Source organism: Chelon labrosus (assembly GCF_963514085.1).
Source record: "Chelon labrosus genome assembly, chromosome: 17".
Classification (NCBI taxonomy): domain Eukaryota; kingdom Metazoa; phylum Chordata; class Actinopteri; order Mugiliformes; family Mugilidae; genus Chelon; species Chelon labrosus.
Genome location: NC_140350.1, coordinates 19,354,134 through 19,370,825, shown reverse-complemented (window position 1 = coordinate 19,370,825; position 16,692 = coordinate 19,354,134). Strand labels below are relative to the sequence as shown.

At 43.1% G+C, this 16,692-nt stretch overlaps 1 protein-coding gene across 1 annotated transcript in view; it reads left to right on the top strand.

The window, feature by feature from the left end:
• The window catches only part of fstl4 (follistatin-like 4), a 195,283-nt gene extending 179,882 nt beyond the window's left edge, over positions 1-15,401 (top strand). Inside the window, exons 10-15 of the mRNA XM_084565171.1 lie at positions 1,266-1,292; positions 2,300-2,418; positions 3,761-3,910; positions 8,799-8,906; positions 14,253-14,362; positions 14,559-15,401. Of these exons, the coding sequence (XP_084421297.1) occupies positions 1,266-1,292; positions 2,300-2,418; positions 3,761-3,910; positions 8,799-8,906; positions 14,253-14,362; positions 14,559-15,261 (1,217 nt within the window). The 3' untranslated portion in view covers positions 15,262-15,401. The remainder of the gene's footprint in view (positions 1-1,265; positions 1,293-2,299; positions 2,419-3,760; positions 3,911-8,798; positions 8,907-14,252; positions 14,363-14,558) is intronic.
• Positions 15,402-16,692: the final 1,291 nt, after the last annotated feature.

Sequence of the window (16,692 nt, the reverse complement as noted above, 5' to 3'; positions counted from 1 at the left end):
CAATAAACTAATGGGTCGACTATTCGACTCAGAAAACTGCAACTTTTTATTTTTTGGAATTGGTATTATTTTTGCAATTTTCCATCCTTGTAGCCATATATTTTTAGTCAAACATAAATTAATTATATGTGTTACAACTGGGGCCACAATACCAACAACAGGTTTCAATAACTTTCCATCAAGAAAATCAACCCCAGGTGACTTATTTTTACAATTCATTAATAATAACTCAACCTTCGAAACTGTAACAGTCTTGAAATCAAATATACATTCTTTACCTTCCATTATTTGGTTAATTAGTCTATGTGTGTAGTCAGTGTCACTATACTGTACAGTACTTTTTAACTTGTCAATTTTATTAATGAAATAATTATTCAAATGATTAGCAATATCCTTGGGTTTGGTCAGGAACTCTCCTCCAGTTTCTAAGTAAGATGGTGAAGACTTAGTGTGGCCCTTAACTAAAACATTTAGTGTACTCCATAATCTTTTACTATCATGCTTCATTTCCTGAACCATATTATCATAATATTCTTTTTTCCTCCTCCTGTTTAACTTTGTAACAAAATTTCTTAATTTGCAATAAATTTGCCAGTCTGATTTAATACCAGATGATAAAGCAATCTGTTTTGCCTGATCTCTTTCAATCATATGTTCTTTAGTTTCTCTGTCCAACCATGGTGAGTTAACAGTCCTCACTGTGGCTTTCCTCACAGGTGCATGTTGATCTATAACACCAGTTAATGTATCATCAAAAACTTTAAAGGCGGCTTCAGGATCTTCAAGCAATAGAATATTTGATATCTTAGCATTTGAAACATCTCTTACGTATTTTTCTTCATCAAATGCAGTGATAAGTCTCCGACCCATCTTGAAATACAAAGTTGGAAACAATCAAGTCAATCCTGTTATATTTCTTTGATATCAGGTCTTTCATTATGTTGCATCATTTTGACGAGTTAGCGATCGCACCCTAGAAAAGGGCTCATCGGGCCAGTGGAGATTTAACAGAATAATCGATGCCTTGTCTTCTCTCAAGATCTCTTGATTTTGGGGAAAACACGGACCTGTCAACGGCAGCGGGGAGCATTTTGTAGCTGTCGAATATGTTTTGTCTTGACATGGCATGAGAGAAATGGCAGCACTTTTTTTATTATTATTATTATTATTATTATTATTATTTTTGGAAGATGTGTCTTTTCCATCGCGTGCATTAACGTTTTCCCTCATTTTCCTCACTTATTGCTCAACGGCTGATTCTGCAGTTGCAAACATTCTGTGGAGAGAAGAAGGTAATACACGCATTTGTATTTTTACGAATAAGAAAATGTGGTAGGTACGCTTTGTGGCTCTCCGGGGTCTGCAGCTGGATGTGTACGACTCTCCTCTCCTGGAAAACTTTTTCTTTAAGTCTTGCTTTCCACATTTGCATGCCCCAGGTCTTTCATCCTTTTGCTTAGCATGCTTTCTTGTGTGTTATTTCAGATCTCCTGGGGCGGGAGAACAGTTACACTAGAGCAGATTTTCTTTTATGTATAATACCACAAATCCACGGAGTGGTGGCCACAAGAAAAACCGACTGGCTCACTGCTTAGAGTTTAATAAAAATGTAATCTCTCTTTATATACATCACCTCCACATCAAGTCTACCGCAGAGCCCAAAGGTGTGGTTTAGAATACGGTGTAAGCATTTCAAATATGACTTTCTGTCTTCATGCATATGTCTTTATGTGTCAGTGTTTTGCTAGTGACTGCACACTTTTTTTTTCTGACGCTGTGTTTCATCTGTGCACGAATAATATCTTATCAGCCTGACGAATCAATCGCAGCCACCGTTTTTTGTCAACACGTGCATCTTCCCGATGTTTAAGCAAGCCCCAGCTTCCCCGGTTGGTGCTTATGCTTATCATCTCTGTTCCTGACAGGAGTAATAGCTTGTTGCTCATGCAAACATTAGACCAAGATCCTTTCTAACAAGTCGGGAGCTGTTTACACCGAGCAGACAATGCACTGAAATGTTTTGTCTTTTAATTTGATGCCTCTTGCTGCGGTGGGCCGTGGACGCGTTGCTGACAGGCCCCTTTCTAGGCATTGTCAAAACATGTGGCAGCCACACACTGCCCATCCCCACTAACACGAGAGCATGCTAACAGGGGTGTCGGCAGGAAAACTGAGCTGCCTGTCACGAATGACAGATGAGCCGGGAATGGGAATTTCTTGCGTTTTTAATCTGTTGCATTTTTTAAAAAAAAACAAGCATTTTATCAACATGTTCCTAACCTCCCGTCTCATCCTCTAGGGCTGAGCGTGGGGAACATGTTCTACGTGTTTTCCGATGAGGGAATCACTGTTCTTCAGCCGAGCGAATGCGAAATAAGGAGACACATGAAGCGGACGGAGAGGATTGTGGCTACCTATGTAAGTGCATGCGGATTAAATAGTGGAATCTTTTAGTTTCAAGCTCCCTCAATGTTTGACTAAATAGTGTTGAAAACGGTGTGGTTTGTAACTGCTGCAGATGTCTTTATGCATGCACTTGTCACATCAGGTACAAAGCTGTGAGCATCTCAGTCCCAACTTCGTAAAAGGTCTCAATCAAACTGTTGTACCATGAGACTGTGAATCACCAGATGTCATGGTCCAGAAAGGGGGAAAAAATAACCATCCATTAAAACCCCAAAGTTTTGTCCTTTAAATCCCAGCTCTCTGAAATATAGAGTAAATTGCTGAGACCTATCAATCTTCATCATCCGTCTCTAGATTGTAGTTATTCAGTCGAGGCCAGAGTGCGAGCAGATTTCCACCGAAATCAAGGCCATCCCTCCTCTTCGCCCCTCCTCTTCTTCCTTCCTGTTGTCACAGTGTGACTCCTCGCCTCACTAAATGTAATGGGATTACTTGTGTCCATTAGTCAACCGCTCGCAACAATGTATAGAGTCTATACCACAGACCCTGGGGTTTTTAATCCACCGGAGAACATCCTCATCCCAGAGCAAGGGGCTTTAGATGGTAAACGTAGCTTGTTCCTCTGAGGTATTTTGGTTTTACAGGAGCCTGTAATTGTATTATGGATCAATAGAAACTCAATAAGCCATGTGTTAGCCAGTTCCTGCTATAAACAGCCGTTTCTGCACTTTGGTGAGATGGAGAGGAGGTGGAACCTCTTGAAACGTTACCTCTGAGTGTGTATGTGCATTAATGATTATATACAGAGAGCAAGTCTGTGCATAAGCGTCTTGTCAGCACAGTCAGGAAAAACGCTGGTGTTCTTTTAATTATTACTGACGCTGCATCAGGTAGACACTTTCGGTTTTAAAGTATCATTGGACTGTGGCGGGTCTGGGGGATATGTTCAGACCCAATGTTATGATATTTTTCCACTTTAAACAATGCAATAAATGCAATAAATGGTGAAATAGCTGGTTGTAGTACTTTTAAAACAGATTAATAAAGTTATTCATCAAGGGAAAAGCTCCTCAAAATTGGAAAAAAAATCTATTTGATCAAACAAAACACCTTTTAATTGCCGTGTTGTGACATTTCACAACAGTTAGTAAATAAAAGAGCCAATGGTTTCAACACCATACATTTGTTCACCACATATCTAACCATAGCAGCCTTTACATTAATCTCAGAAAGTTAAAAAAAGGATTAATCGGTGGTTATTTATTGTAGAATAAAAGCCACAGCACTACCATCTTCCTCTACCAACCTCTCTCACCCTTTGTCCTCCTCTCACCATCCCCTTTGTTCTTCCCAGGAGGAGATGTGCCCCAAAGGTGAGGGGGTGTCACCCCAGCGCTGTGTGTGGTCCTCGGCAGTCAACGTCAGGGATAAGTACATCTACGTGACCCAGCCCCTCCAGAGTCGACTGCTGGTCGTCGATATCCAAGCGCAGAAGGTGGTGCAGGTGGGTGCGAGGCGGCTTATCATGCAGGCCTCGTCGCGGCACACGAAAGGTCTCAGAACATCTCAGAAATGATTCATCTTCCCAGTTAGCGTCTGACATTTTAAGTCTCCCGCTAAAAGCTTTGTGTTTGGAGCTGAGTGGGAACAAAAGTTCAGCAGTTGGAATCACATTGTGTGTAGAGAGCCTGTTTAGGAAAACAGCACAAGGGATGCTGCTCCACCTCTTCCTGCTAACACCAGCCAGCTAGCCTGACAGAGGCTACAGGTAGTTAGCTTGGTAATGGAAAGAAAAATAGAGCCCACATAGCCTCAGCTGTTTTACAAATTGAGACTGCATCAAATTTCAGAAATAAAGATACTGTACATCTCCAAATAAGATCATAACAAGCAGCAGACAAAGGCACAACTAAGTAATCGCATCTGCTGCAGTTACACTGATTTAATATGTTTTACGTGAACATCTTGCCTAGTGCAGCTACACTCCAGTGTTTAGTTTTTCTCCAACTAAACTGCATTTCAAGTTAGAACCCACACTAATAACAGCATGTGCTTTTCGTCGATAAACATTCGTGCGCCCAGTCAGACGTCATCCCACACTCAGTTCATGTTCGCCACACTATTGAGCCGCCACCGATGGAAGGAGCCGCATGCAAGGAAAAATAAATCAAACGCACCTCAAGCACTTGAAACAATATGGTGCCCAGGTGGGTGCTCGCTGTCTTGCCATTTATCTTGCCTGTAACGGCTGTTTAGAGACTGAATCCCTCAGGGGTCCTTCCCAGGGTCAGCATCATTTATACTGAGGAGCGGGATGGGAGGAAATAGGCCTAAGTCAAGGAGAAGGAGGCGGGAGAGGAGAAGGGAGATGAGCAAAATGTCTGAGAAGAGAGACGGAGCACGTAGCAGTGGGGAAACGTCATGCAGCTTATTATCAGTTCAATAAAAGAGGGGAATAACTGAGACATTTATACGTAAAAAATTACATTGAGACCTTTCTGAACTTATTTACCAGTCCATTTTTTTTTTTTTCAGTAATGCCACTTGCTTGTTTCTTATTGTTTTAGAGCACTGTGAGATATCCTCACAGCACAAGTTCAGGTCATATCATTTGGTGTTCTGACCCATCAGCTGCCCCTTTTCTCCTTTCCTCTTTTATTCCACCCAGCACTGTAAAACTGCTTTCCCGCTCTTCATTGCCCTCTCACTCTCCTCCTTCTCTGTCTTTCTCGAAGGCCCTCTCTCCGGCCTCAGGGTGCAGGAGGTTAATGCATCATCCCTTTTTTTTTTCCTTTACTTTTCTTTCTCTGTTATCTCAAGGCCCTGTTCAGTAGCTTCTCCTAGAACAGGAGCGAAGATGGACAAGTGCAAGAATACGCTTTATCGACTGACAGAGAGAACGCATAAACAGCCCAGCAGCTTTAATTTATTACTGCCAGAGTCGTGATGATGCATTTATTATCTTCACAGATAAGAGACACAGTGGTCAGGAACAAGAAAATGGAATAGGTCTGTACTTAATAGTAAAATAAAAAAAATAAATAAAAAGCGTAATGATGAATCACCACATTTTGAGAAAAGAAAGATAGCACCATTTTTCTCACAGTACAGTACATCAGCATGATCCTAGTAAAGATATATGATCAGCAACGTTGCGATCACTGTTGGGATTACTACTCTCATATTTTACACAATAGATGTCTCCTAAATATCATCTAGTCAAAAAATGGGAGAAGTTTAAAACAGAAGAAGTAAAAGAAGAAGCCATATTTCATTCTCTGTTCCCTCATCAACATTCTTTTGCTTACGATCGCGAAAAGTTGTCGTGTGCACCTTCGTACTTTTCTGAACCTTTCACTCCTCAGGTGCAGCCGTAACTCCCAGCAGACATTACATGAAAGCTATAAACATGTGGAGAAGCTACACCATTAAAGGCTTTCATGGTTTTTCATGCTGTTCCGCGCAAGGAAACGGCACCCTTGTTATCTTTCTAACCTTGACTCTGATGCGTCTGACCCGTGCCAGTTAAGCCTCCCACTGGATCTGAAAACAAACGGCACATCAGCTAATTAAAAGGAAAGGCAGATGGCACAAACCTCTGGTTTCGTACTCACTTTAACTTACTGTTGTGGCTCCTTCTGCGGCTGTGGTGAATCAGTGAGAGGTGGCATACGACGGTTGCCATTCAGGTTTTCGATGTGCTTTATCTAGTCCGTGAGTCCAAAAGAGCATCTTTGTGGAAACTGTTCAAAAACGAGAAAGAGAAATAAGGAAGTAAAGAGATTCTGGTTTTCCTGAGGGATGCAAAGGGTCAGTGGATTTCTTATTTGGCAATAAATACTCTCTGGTTACGTCAGGAGATCAGCTGACACAAACTCTACATCATCTCTTACCTTGGATTCTTTGTAAAGTTCCTGTACTTTGTCCACCTCAAGTTGTTAACTCTACACCATGTGCACAGAATGAAACTAGCTGACATATGATACAAACTCTGAGTTTCCTAAACATTTACCACAAGAAATTTGCTGATAGGGGGCTTGGTGGGGCATCGGGTTTACCAAGATGGAGCAACTGCACTGTTGATGCTATTTTCTTCTCAAATAGAGCATGGCGATGCCAAGAAATGCTAGCACCGATAGCATTGTTTTCCTTATTAGGGGAATCTCTGATGGGTTAGTGGGTCGAGATGGGAGAATCAGAAAGGTAACAAAACAAAATGTGTAACTGATGAGCAGTAACCTAATAACTCTTATACTACACTTTGTTGGTCATGGTTAAACCACACAAACTTGGCACTGTACACATGACACACGTTTCTTTTCCTTCAGAAACACTAGATAGAGAAACCATCCTGCAGTTTACCAGAAAACAGAAAGACTCTAACAGTCGATGAACCACTGGTGAAGCAATCTGCCACCAATGTTGTTGTTGTCATTTAAACCAGCAAAAGAAAGGTCCAGGGCAAGAATTTACTATCGAAATGTTTTTATCATTCAACAAAAACTGGTTTGAAAGTGATCGAATAGAATCGGAGATCAGCAAAACACTGATCCAAACTGACACCAACTGATGAAAGTAGAAAACAAATGGTTTCCTTAGGACGAAAAGAAACAATTTTAATAACACAGAAGGTTATTAAGAAGCTTATTCATACCTTGCTGCATAAAACCATAGACTATAGAAAGATGGACGACGGAACAGCTCCTCAAAAGTGAAGCTCCACCCTTGGACGAGCCAAAGTACTCGTCAAATATTCTTTTTTCAGAGATGGTTTCAGCCATTTTGGGTAGTTCATATAATGCTGATGCATACTCAAGTGTCCATTTTTCGTTCTAGTTAGTTATCTGACGCTATAGAAACGGGATGTGGCATCATCCCGGGAAAATAGCGTCAGTATGGCGAATGCAAGGAAGTGGGGACGCAGTGGCCATATTTATATACAGTCTATGCATAAAACCATCATTCCTCCCACCTTCAACCTTAGATTTAGAACTCCATTGCCTCCTAGTCAGCCACTTTGAGGTGGCCCCATCATATAGGAACCTACACACCCACATAATGGAAAATTCACACATCCCCATTATACATAGGCACATTCTGAGTTGACACTTGGCTGACCAGTGCAGAGCAGAGGGCTGGACCTCCCATTACTGAACACAGAGCTTGTGGTCTCGCTCCGCTGGTGAGGGTGTCAGCAGCTCCCCTTCCACCGGGCCAAAAGCAGGGTAATGGATTGTGTTATTCCTTGTTGTTGACATTGCAGCAGATCTGAGGTGGAGCATATCCCCACCTCACCCAGCTCTTCCATCACACTCCCTCTTTTCCTTGTCTACCCGTTTTTCTATTTCTGCTGACATTATCTATTAGTCAGGCAACTAAATTTTTTTAGGTCCTAGGCTGGTGCAGTTAGACCCAATTCTCATCAGAATATGAGTCTGGTAACACGCCATTTGGATTTCAGAACCAGTCCCTCTGTAGCAAACAGACACATTTCAAACACAGGACTGGTTCCTGGTCAAAACCCATTCTGCGATCACTTTTTGACGACCAGGCAAAACACATCTTTGTGCAGGTTTATCACACACCCATTCCTGTTCAGTTTGAACTAGGATCTTGTTCTTGAGTAAAACCAACATTGTAGGTTCAGAACTAACCTATTTCTGATGCAAATGGCTGGAAATATGAATGTAAACTGAAAACAATCCAATACCAAAAAGTGCAGCAGATCCCTTATGTTGCTCCAAGGATTATGTTTTAAAAACATCTGATGGGGACATGTTATTTGAGTTAAGCGTTAAAGGCAGCAACAGCCTCTAAATAACGCATTATCTGCCGCGAAACTCGCAAATTACAGGTAAACAAGCCTACCGTTGTGGGTGCATGCGGTGCTCAGAGACGATATCATCCAGGGTCTGTAGATTGACCTACAGGCAGATAATGCATTATTTAGAGACTGCATTTCGGTGCCCCAGTCACTCCCACTACATGGATATACGCTGATCTAATTATCTCCCGAAGGAATACGAATTACACAAAAGTTATATGGGTGAGTAAATGACCGTATTTTATGCCAGAAATAAGGTTCAGGTTGTAAAACAACAGTACTTCCCCTTTAAGGCATTAAAATTTCGTTCTGGTTGGGACAAGGGTTGAAACCCTGGTCTCACTCTTTTGCTAATCTAACACCGAGGCGTAGTTACTCCCTGAGACATTTGAAAAGCCAATTTTTAAGTTTTACTAAATAGCTGTCTTCTTCTAAACTCTAAACTTTGCATGTTACCGCCACCTGTAGATCAATGCGACTCCATCGGTAAGGGCAAAACGTATTCTCGTATGTATTCCCATCTAGCTAAAAAGGCATTTTTCTTTTTTTGTGTTTCTATATCTTGTAGGCAGTAGCAACAGATCCATTTCCAGTGAAGATGCTCTATGACAAATCACACGACCAGGTCTGGGTCCTGACATGGGGGGATATGGACAAAACACACCCGACACTTCAGGTGAGTGTGAAGTACTTTCCCTTTCAAAGACAAGCCCAATAGTTCTCCTTAAAGCTACACTGAACAGCTAAATAGAAACAAGAACATTGAGCGTTTACTTGTTAACCCTCTTTAATGAGCATTTAATGCTCAAGTTATTTTTTTTTCTCCTTTCCCCTGTATGGATAAAACTCCAACACCAGAATATGATCAGATTTGTTGATTGAGGAACAGGGAGTTCTTCAACTGCAGCTTTCATTTTTAAATCAGGCTGGTGGTTATTTTACATAAATCTGCATAAATAATCTCAGAGCAGTAATAAAAGTACAAAACTGCTCTTTAGTATTGTCTTATTTCTGCAGCTACCTTGGCACCGTGTATACTTGTGAACTCTTAAAGAGCGATTATCTTTCTGGGAGAATATAATCTATACGAGGTGCAGAAAAGGAAAAACATCACCTTATAACTAATTCAGCTCGGTTGCGTACCTACATCCCTGCTTATGTGATAAGTATTTGTGTGACAGCGTCTAATCTATGTATGTTTTAGAGCATTTACCAAACCGGCAAAAACAGCAATTTGCAGGTGCGGCGCCGTCGCCTTGTGCCTGGCGTCCCCTTGGACCGCTGGTGTTGGAGGCTTCACAAATGAGAAATGATCACAGGTGTGGTTGTATCTAATCCACCTTTGGGAATTGGGTGAGGCGAGGGAAGAGGGAGAAGGAGGATGCGAGGAGGTGGAGGGTAGAGGGAAGGGACTAGAGCTGGCATCTGTGGGAGATGCGTGTTTTTTAAAGGGCCAGTATTTATACATGTGCCTGTGCAGCAGCGGAGGACGCCGCCATGAGTAAACGCCACAAAGGGATCGCGTTGTAATCTGCAAAGACACAAACATGTTTATTGTTCTGCTCTCTCCCACTGGAGGAAGGGGAGGGAAGGATCCTGGTCCCTGCAGAGGGATAATACTCTTAGATTTATTCTTCTTTTGAGGATCTTTTGAATTAAATGCCTAATTTTTTACTCAGAAAATTACTTGAATGCATAAATGAATACGAGTGGTTTAATATGAATTCGTAATATTTAATCAGTGCTTGTGTTAACGGTCAGATGGTTCTATAAATAACACTTCTCCCTGATGGCGGTGTGAAGTGTTCACGTTGCACTATTACTTCCACGTTTTTTTTAAAAGACTTAACGGGAGATTTGTTTGGATCTGAAGGTGCCACTACGGTTTGGCAACACAAAGTGGCGAACAGACGACCACCTGTGTGTGGGATTTAACAGTTTTCTAGTGATTTATAATCTGCACGGGTTCATTTATTTCTTCTCGGAGTGTATAGGTGCGCAGTTTGTTTCTGTGGAGCTGTCGAAGCTAATGGCCCCGCTCGTGTTCATTATGCAGTTGCAGTCTTTCTCGGAAAATTCCGAATTTCAAACGAGTAGAGAGTGGATCTGCGTAACAGTTTTTCCCTTTTGTGGCTGCTGTCCGAACGGCAGACGACATATTTTTGTACTCTCCACTGTATTCACCCCCCCTCTGCTTCCTGAAGTCGTTCAGAAGTAATGAATAATTCGAGAGCATTGCAGGAATCAATCAAAAATGCAATTGCAGAAACCACGTAATGGATTGGAGGCCACGTGGATCACACCGCAAATAAATGATCTGGTAATGTCATCATCATTTGGACTGAAAGTAATTGACCTGTTCGGCGGCGGCCTGTCACCGCCGGAGGCCCCCCGCCTCGCTTCGGCGGATCATGCATGTGCATGAGCGTGCCTTTCTGTTTGACCTGTGTAGGTGTGCGGGCGCGCATGTCACCTCAGTTTGCGCTTCAAGCGTCTTTGAGGACGGCTCAGGATCTCTTTCCAAACACCGGAGGGCGTGCGATTGCCAGTTCATTAGAGAAGACAAATGGAGGGGCGGAGAGAGACGTGGCCTTTGACGCCGTCAGTCTGCTCTGCATCGACGTGCCAAGATGTTTAACTCGCATGCACGCTGTTTTTCTTTGAGTTCCCCGTTTCTTTCCTCCACAGTCATCTCCAAATGTAGATTTTACACTGATAATTATTCAGTTACTGTAACTGCTTCTCCTCTGGAGGGTTGCGAGGGGTGCTGGGCCTATCCCAGCTGTCATTGGGCGAGAGGCGGGGTACATCCGGTCTAACACAGAGAGACAGACAGTCATTCACACTCTTTAGAATCATAGCACTGACAAACTGGGCAAGTACCAGACTGAATTCCCGTCTAATCGCAACTGGCTGTAGGAATTCTGACCTTGTTTTACACATCTCGTGATTTTCTTTGCGAGCCTTCCCTCTCTAATTTCCCGTTCTCTCTATTTGCAGCTCACACTTTCATCATCGCCGTGTGAAAATGTGCAGCAATGCAAAAGGCTGCACTCACACAGAAACAATTTTTCGTTTTTCGTTTCACTAAGAGCTAACTACCGTCGTTCAAGTGAACTGGAGGTTTTTCCTGCATTGCCAGAACAAGGATCAAACATTTTCTTTTCAATAGTGACACCATTTTAGCAATCCAGGACAATGTTATCGCACATAGCAGCTTTTCCTCATGTGGTGGAGGGCCTATTAATGGCCCAAAATAAGAAAGAAAGAAAGAATGCAGCCTTTTTTTTTACAGAGGTAATATGTGACAGTTCTACTGAGTACAAATCAGGAGGCATTTGCAGGCAGACATGTGCCTGTATTTCTGGAATGCAGCTTCAAACTTGGTATGGCTCAATTTACGGCTCTGTTTGAACACATCGAAAGAGCTTGACATGAATATCTGGTCTATTTATCGGCAGGTGTACATGTTCAAACTCACGAAAAATGCCTCAGGGACCGAAACACAAATTATTCGCTTAAATTCGGCGTCAGACATCGATCTGCGGCATCGGAGTCTCCCCAGGAATCCATAACGTGCTTTACTGCTCCCCAGGAGCAACGAGACGAGTATATAAGAAAAGCCAATTGCTGTAACCATTCATCACGCGCTTGCACGAGGTCATATTAAAATGCCTTGTAAGGTTTTCCCGAATGACAAATACACAGGAGCACGCGAGGAATCCCATCTCATCTCGGAGTACGGGAGCTAGATGGGAAATTAAAAAATACTCAATCCTTGTGCGGAGTGAGTGCTGTTGAAAGGCAAAAGCTACTCAGTCAGAACAGAAATCCCCCTCAGGTATTAGGCCAGCCAGCGAGGCATGAGGGCCAGAGCGAAACTCAATTGGGCCTCGTTGCTGAGTGTGTGGATATGAAATCCAAGGATGAGCGATAACTTAATGCCGCCGGCTTCCCTTTGTTGAGAGCACCTGCAGACCACAGCAGCTGCCTAATAATACATGAGTGATAGCACATTGAACCTCATTAACTCCCGTCATTGTGTTCTGGAGCTGTTGTAATGACTTTTTGTTAACGAGGATTCTTTTCATGTCTTGCGAGCAGTGAGGAAACGGGCCGATCTGCTTTGTTAAAAATGGATGAGATATTCGGGAGGGTGGAGGAAAAAGAAAAAAAAAAAAGACACACTTCTGAGGAGCGTTGCAGCCGTGGAGCAAAAGTAACAACTCTGCAACTTAAATTGCTATTTTTATTTTATTTTTTACTTCTATGCGTTTGATAGTTCTGAGGGAGGAATGTGAGTCTGGCCCCCCCGCCGGGCATCAGGTAGAGGTTTAGCTTCAGCGGTGTAGGCGTAGACATCAAAATAGATTTTACACTTAGCTCTTTAAAAGCACATTCTGTATGCTTTCCAGAAACATTTGCTTAGGTGTCTAAACCTAGGACTGTTTCAGCGACTCGGATTTCGCTGAAAACATGAAGCGGAGGCTGCAGGAGGGGAAAGATAAGAAGCCTGCAAGTGGCATCACGGGGGAAGAAGTTTTGCTTTTAACAAGCGCAGCCCCATAAACCACCTCGCCTCGTCCTTGACTGCGACCTGATCCCGCAGCCGTACGTGATGAAGCCCGTGTCATGGACGAGGCACTTTACGAACATGCTGATTCAGTGCCAGGTGTGTGACGTGAGAGATGGGGCTTGTATCGGGCCGCGCGTTCCTCAGCCGGCAACCGTCACCGAGTAAGACGCCTCACAGGAGAACGCTAGGCAGGGCCGCATTTCATCAGCAGCTCGGGTCATATACTGTAGATGTTTATCCGCTCCGGGATGAATGGGGATGTCACCGGAACAAGCTCCGGTTGTTAAGATGTGACATATGAGGCTTGGTTTCACTTACAGGAAGTAGCAGCGGGGCATTCTCATGAAGCTAAAAGGTCACACGTCTTGTTGATGCGGATTCAGATTCCGGTGGATCTTTAGACTAATGCCGAATCCCAAGGCTGATGCAAATTTCAATTCAATTAATGTAATATTAACCGATGTCAGTGTATCTGTCTGCATTGCACTATTTTGTAGTAGGTATACAATCTAAATGCTTACAAGAGAAACAAATGTCAAACACTTGTGTCCAGCTTTATTATTTGATGCTATTTTCCCTTTAGACGTTGAAAGTTGTGCTTCTGGAAATGTAGATTCACGTCCTGAACAGAACAAACTAGATTTCTGTGGATAAATTGCTTAATTTGAATCATATATAACAAATTCAGAACCTCTATTAATCAGTCCCACGAGACTTGTACAAGCTACCGTGCCTCGTTCCATAAATAAAGGCGCTGCATTTAGAGCAAACAGCTAAATTCCAAGTCGTGTCCATGTAGTTTCCTGCTGAACACGATCACGTAGCTAGATTTGTATCAGTTCGGCCCGTATAAGTTCATATGTCACTGTTCGGCGGGTCCAAGTCTACGCTGCAGCCTGTACGAGACGCTTCAGAAACAGTTTGTCCACCGGTAAACACAAGTGGTCTTTACCAGTCCTCTTTAAGGGATACGATACGATACGATACGATACGATGTGATATGACACGATGCGATGCGATACGATACGGTACGATACGATGTGATACGACACGATGCGATGCGATACGATACGATACGATACGATACGACACGACACGACACGACATGACACGATTCAGGACATCTATTGTATTTATTGCTGCATTAAATAATGATTCAAATATGAAAAAATACTAAAAAAAAAAACTTATATATATTACAATGTTGAACCAGTAAAACAACGAAAACAAAAGCATTATTTTGGACATAATTTTGTGTTGTGATAGGTGGTGATAGGTTTCTCTATCAGGAAGTTTTCTAACTGCATATATTCCATTTTTCACATTCATCCACAAGATTTCTGGTTGAAATGCTCCTGTTACCATATATATATATTTTTTTAGGGTTTAAAGGAAAAAAAAATATTTAATACAAAAATATTTTTGTATTAATGCTCTTTTGTGCAGGTGATCCCACAAGCCAGTGTGGGCGAGGTGCATCATGCCATCCGCACAACTTTCCAGAGAGTGAACGACTTCTTCATCCCTCCAACTAACCTCATCATCACCCACGTGAGGTAAGGCAGCACGCGTTCGGGCCCCCTCTGACCTTAAATTACAGGTGACCTTACTGTCACTCGTCTCAGCTGTCTTTTTAAAGTAGAGGAGAAAAGTGCAAATGAACCCTAATCGGAATCTCGATGTGTATTAATCACTGCCCAAAAAAAAATTTAGAAAGGCTATTAACCTTTCCTTTGGCCTTTGTCCGTTCAGGTTTGCCTTTGTCTTCCTCAAAAATGAACCTGCGGTGCACAAGATTGACCTGGAGACCTTCCACCGAGTCAAGACCATCAGCCTGAAGAACTACAGCTGCGTACCGGCTAGCATGGCCTACACGCACCTGAGCGGCTTCTACTTCATCCAGTGCCAGAGCAAGAGCCTTCTGCAAGCCCCGCCCCAGCTCCTCATCGACAGCGTGACGGACGCCGTGATCGGCCCGAACCGAAATGTCACGGGACAGGCTTTCGTGTCGCCGGACGGCCGCTACGTTGTGACGCCGGACCAGCGGAGCTCAAAGCTCATAGTGCAGACAGTGTCGTTCCAGGGGGAGCTGGGTCTGAACCAGGAAATAGACGAGCCTGTAGCTGTCTCCGATCTGGTTTTCCAGCCCTCCTTTACAGAGTCCAACCAGCACGTGGTCGTGGCCACCTCGGGCTCAGGCACGGACCTGCTGTTTGCCGATCTGTCGTCGGGCCGCACTGAGGTTCTCCGGAGCCTCAAAGAGCCCCTGGCCCCCCAAGCTTGGCCATGGGGAGGCCCCAACAGAGTGGTGGTCTCCAGTGGGTTGTTCGGACAGTACCTGGTGACGCCGTCAGTCGAGTCCCTCTTTGTCCTGAACGGCAAACAGAGAACGCCGCACTGCGAGGTGTCAGATATCAAGAGAGGGAACACAGTTGTCTGGGTCGGCGAGGTATGAGTTAAAAAAGAAATAAATATAAAAAGAGCAAGAGACGTAGAATTAGGGAAAGAGGTAAATGGAGGAAAAAAAAACAGGAAAGATCAGGCCAAATTACCTATTATTAAGATTTATGTGAACATAAGTTGTGGACTCAACCCTGGGACTGAGCGAGAGGGAAATATGGCCGGGTTTGTTGTAACAAAAGTACACTTAAAAATAGAGTAATCGAGAAAACATTAAGAAAACTTGTTGTGATATTTCTATTGGGAGAAAGTGTCAATGCCGTTCAGTGCAACAGTGATCTATGTGCACTTAACTATACAGAATTGTACATTATTGCACTTCCTTCCATGTTATCACAGCAAATAGGTACCTGAAGAGGGTTATTAACGAACTATGAACTATGCACAATGCTCACTTTTTTTAGACTAAAAAGCTTTCCAATTTTTGTTTATCTCAACAATATTTGTCGTTTTCACAGTGCTGCATATAATCACCACAAACTGTCTCTCTGTCCTGTCCTGTCTGCCTTTAGTGTATGCGTGTTCTGAGTCCTCTTAAAAGCTACCAACACCATCTGTTTACTCGCCTTTGTCATAGTATTGTACTGTATTCTCCCACTGAAAGCTTTCATTCTCATGACGCCAGAGGTTGGCTTTATGCACATGTGTATTCCCTCTATTTACATTGTCTATCCAAAGAGCCCAATCGGTCCATTAGCCGTCGACAATGGATGTTTCGGTCGCAGAGGAAGCCTAACCAGAAATTAAAAGTACATCTTCTGGTCTCTTGCAGCGGTATAATCTGTCCCCAGCTGTCTCTCACTTTTATTCTGAACCTGCAGCACAGCTCTGTGCCGTGAAGCCTGAAAATGCCACTTACACCACTTAGCAGATTCCCTCAGGGTAACGACTCCAGTTTACACTGACCCATGTGCTGAGGCCGAATGGAAGTAGCACCAACTCCTGGCTGTGAGCATTTGTGCATCCTCTCAAGATCAAACTCCATATCAGGTAGACCGACCCTTCTCGTGAGGTAATTAGTAACAGATCTAACATGTTTTACTGTCTAGACAACATCAAAACACAGCTTGTGTCAAAGCTACACATGAACAGGAACATACACCGATCAGCCACAACATTAAAACCACAGACAGGTGAAGTAAAAGTAAATAAATAACATCTTGTGACAATGCAATGTTCTGGGAAACTTTTGGACCTGGCATTCATTCATTTGAATGTTACTTAGACATGTAGCACCCAACTAGACCAGACTAGGGACCCCCCACCCCATAGCAATGACACTCATTGATGGCAGCAGCCATATCCAGCAGGATGCAGCCCGACACAGGCACACACACAAAAAAACGGTTTACGAACAACTCAAAAAAACATGAAGAACATCACAAGGTGTTGACCTGGCCTCCAAGTTCACTAGATCCCAAACTGA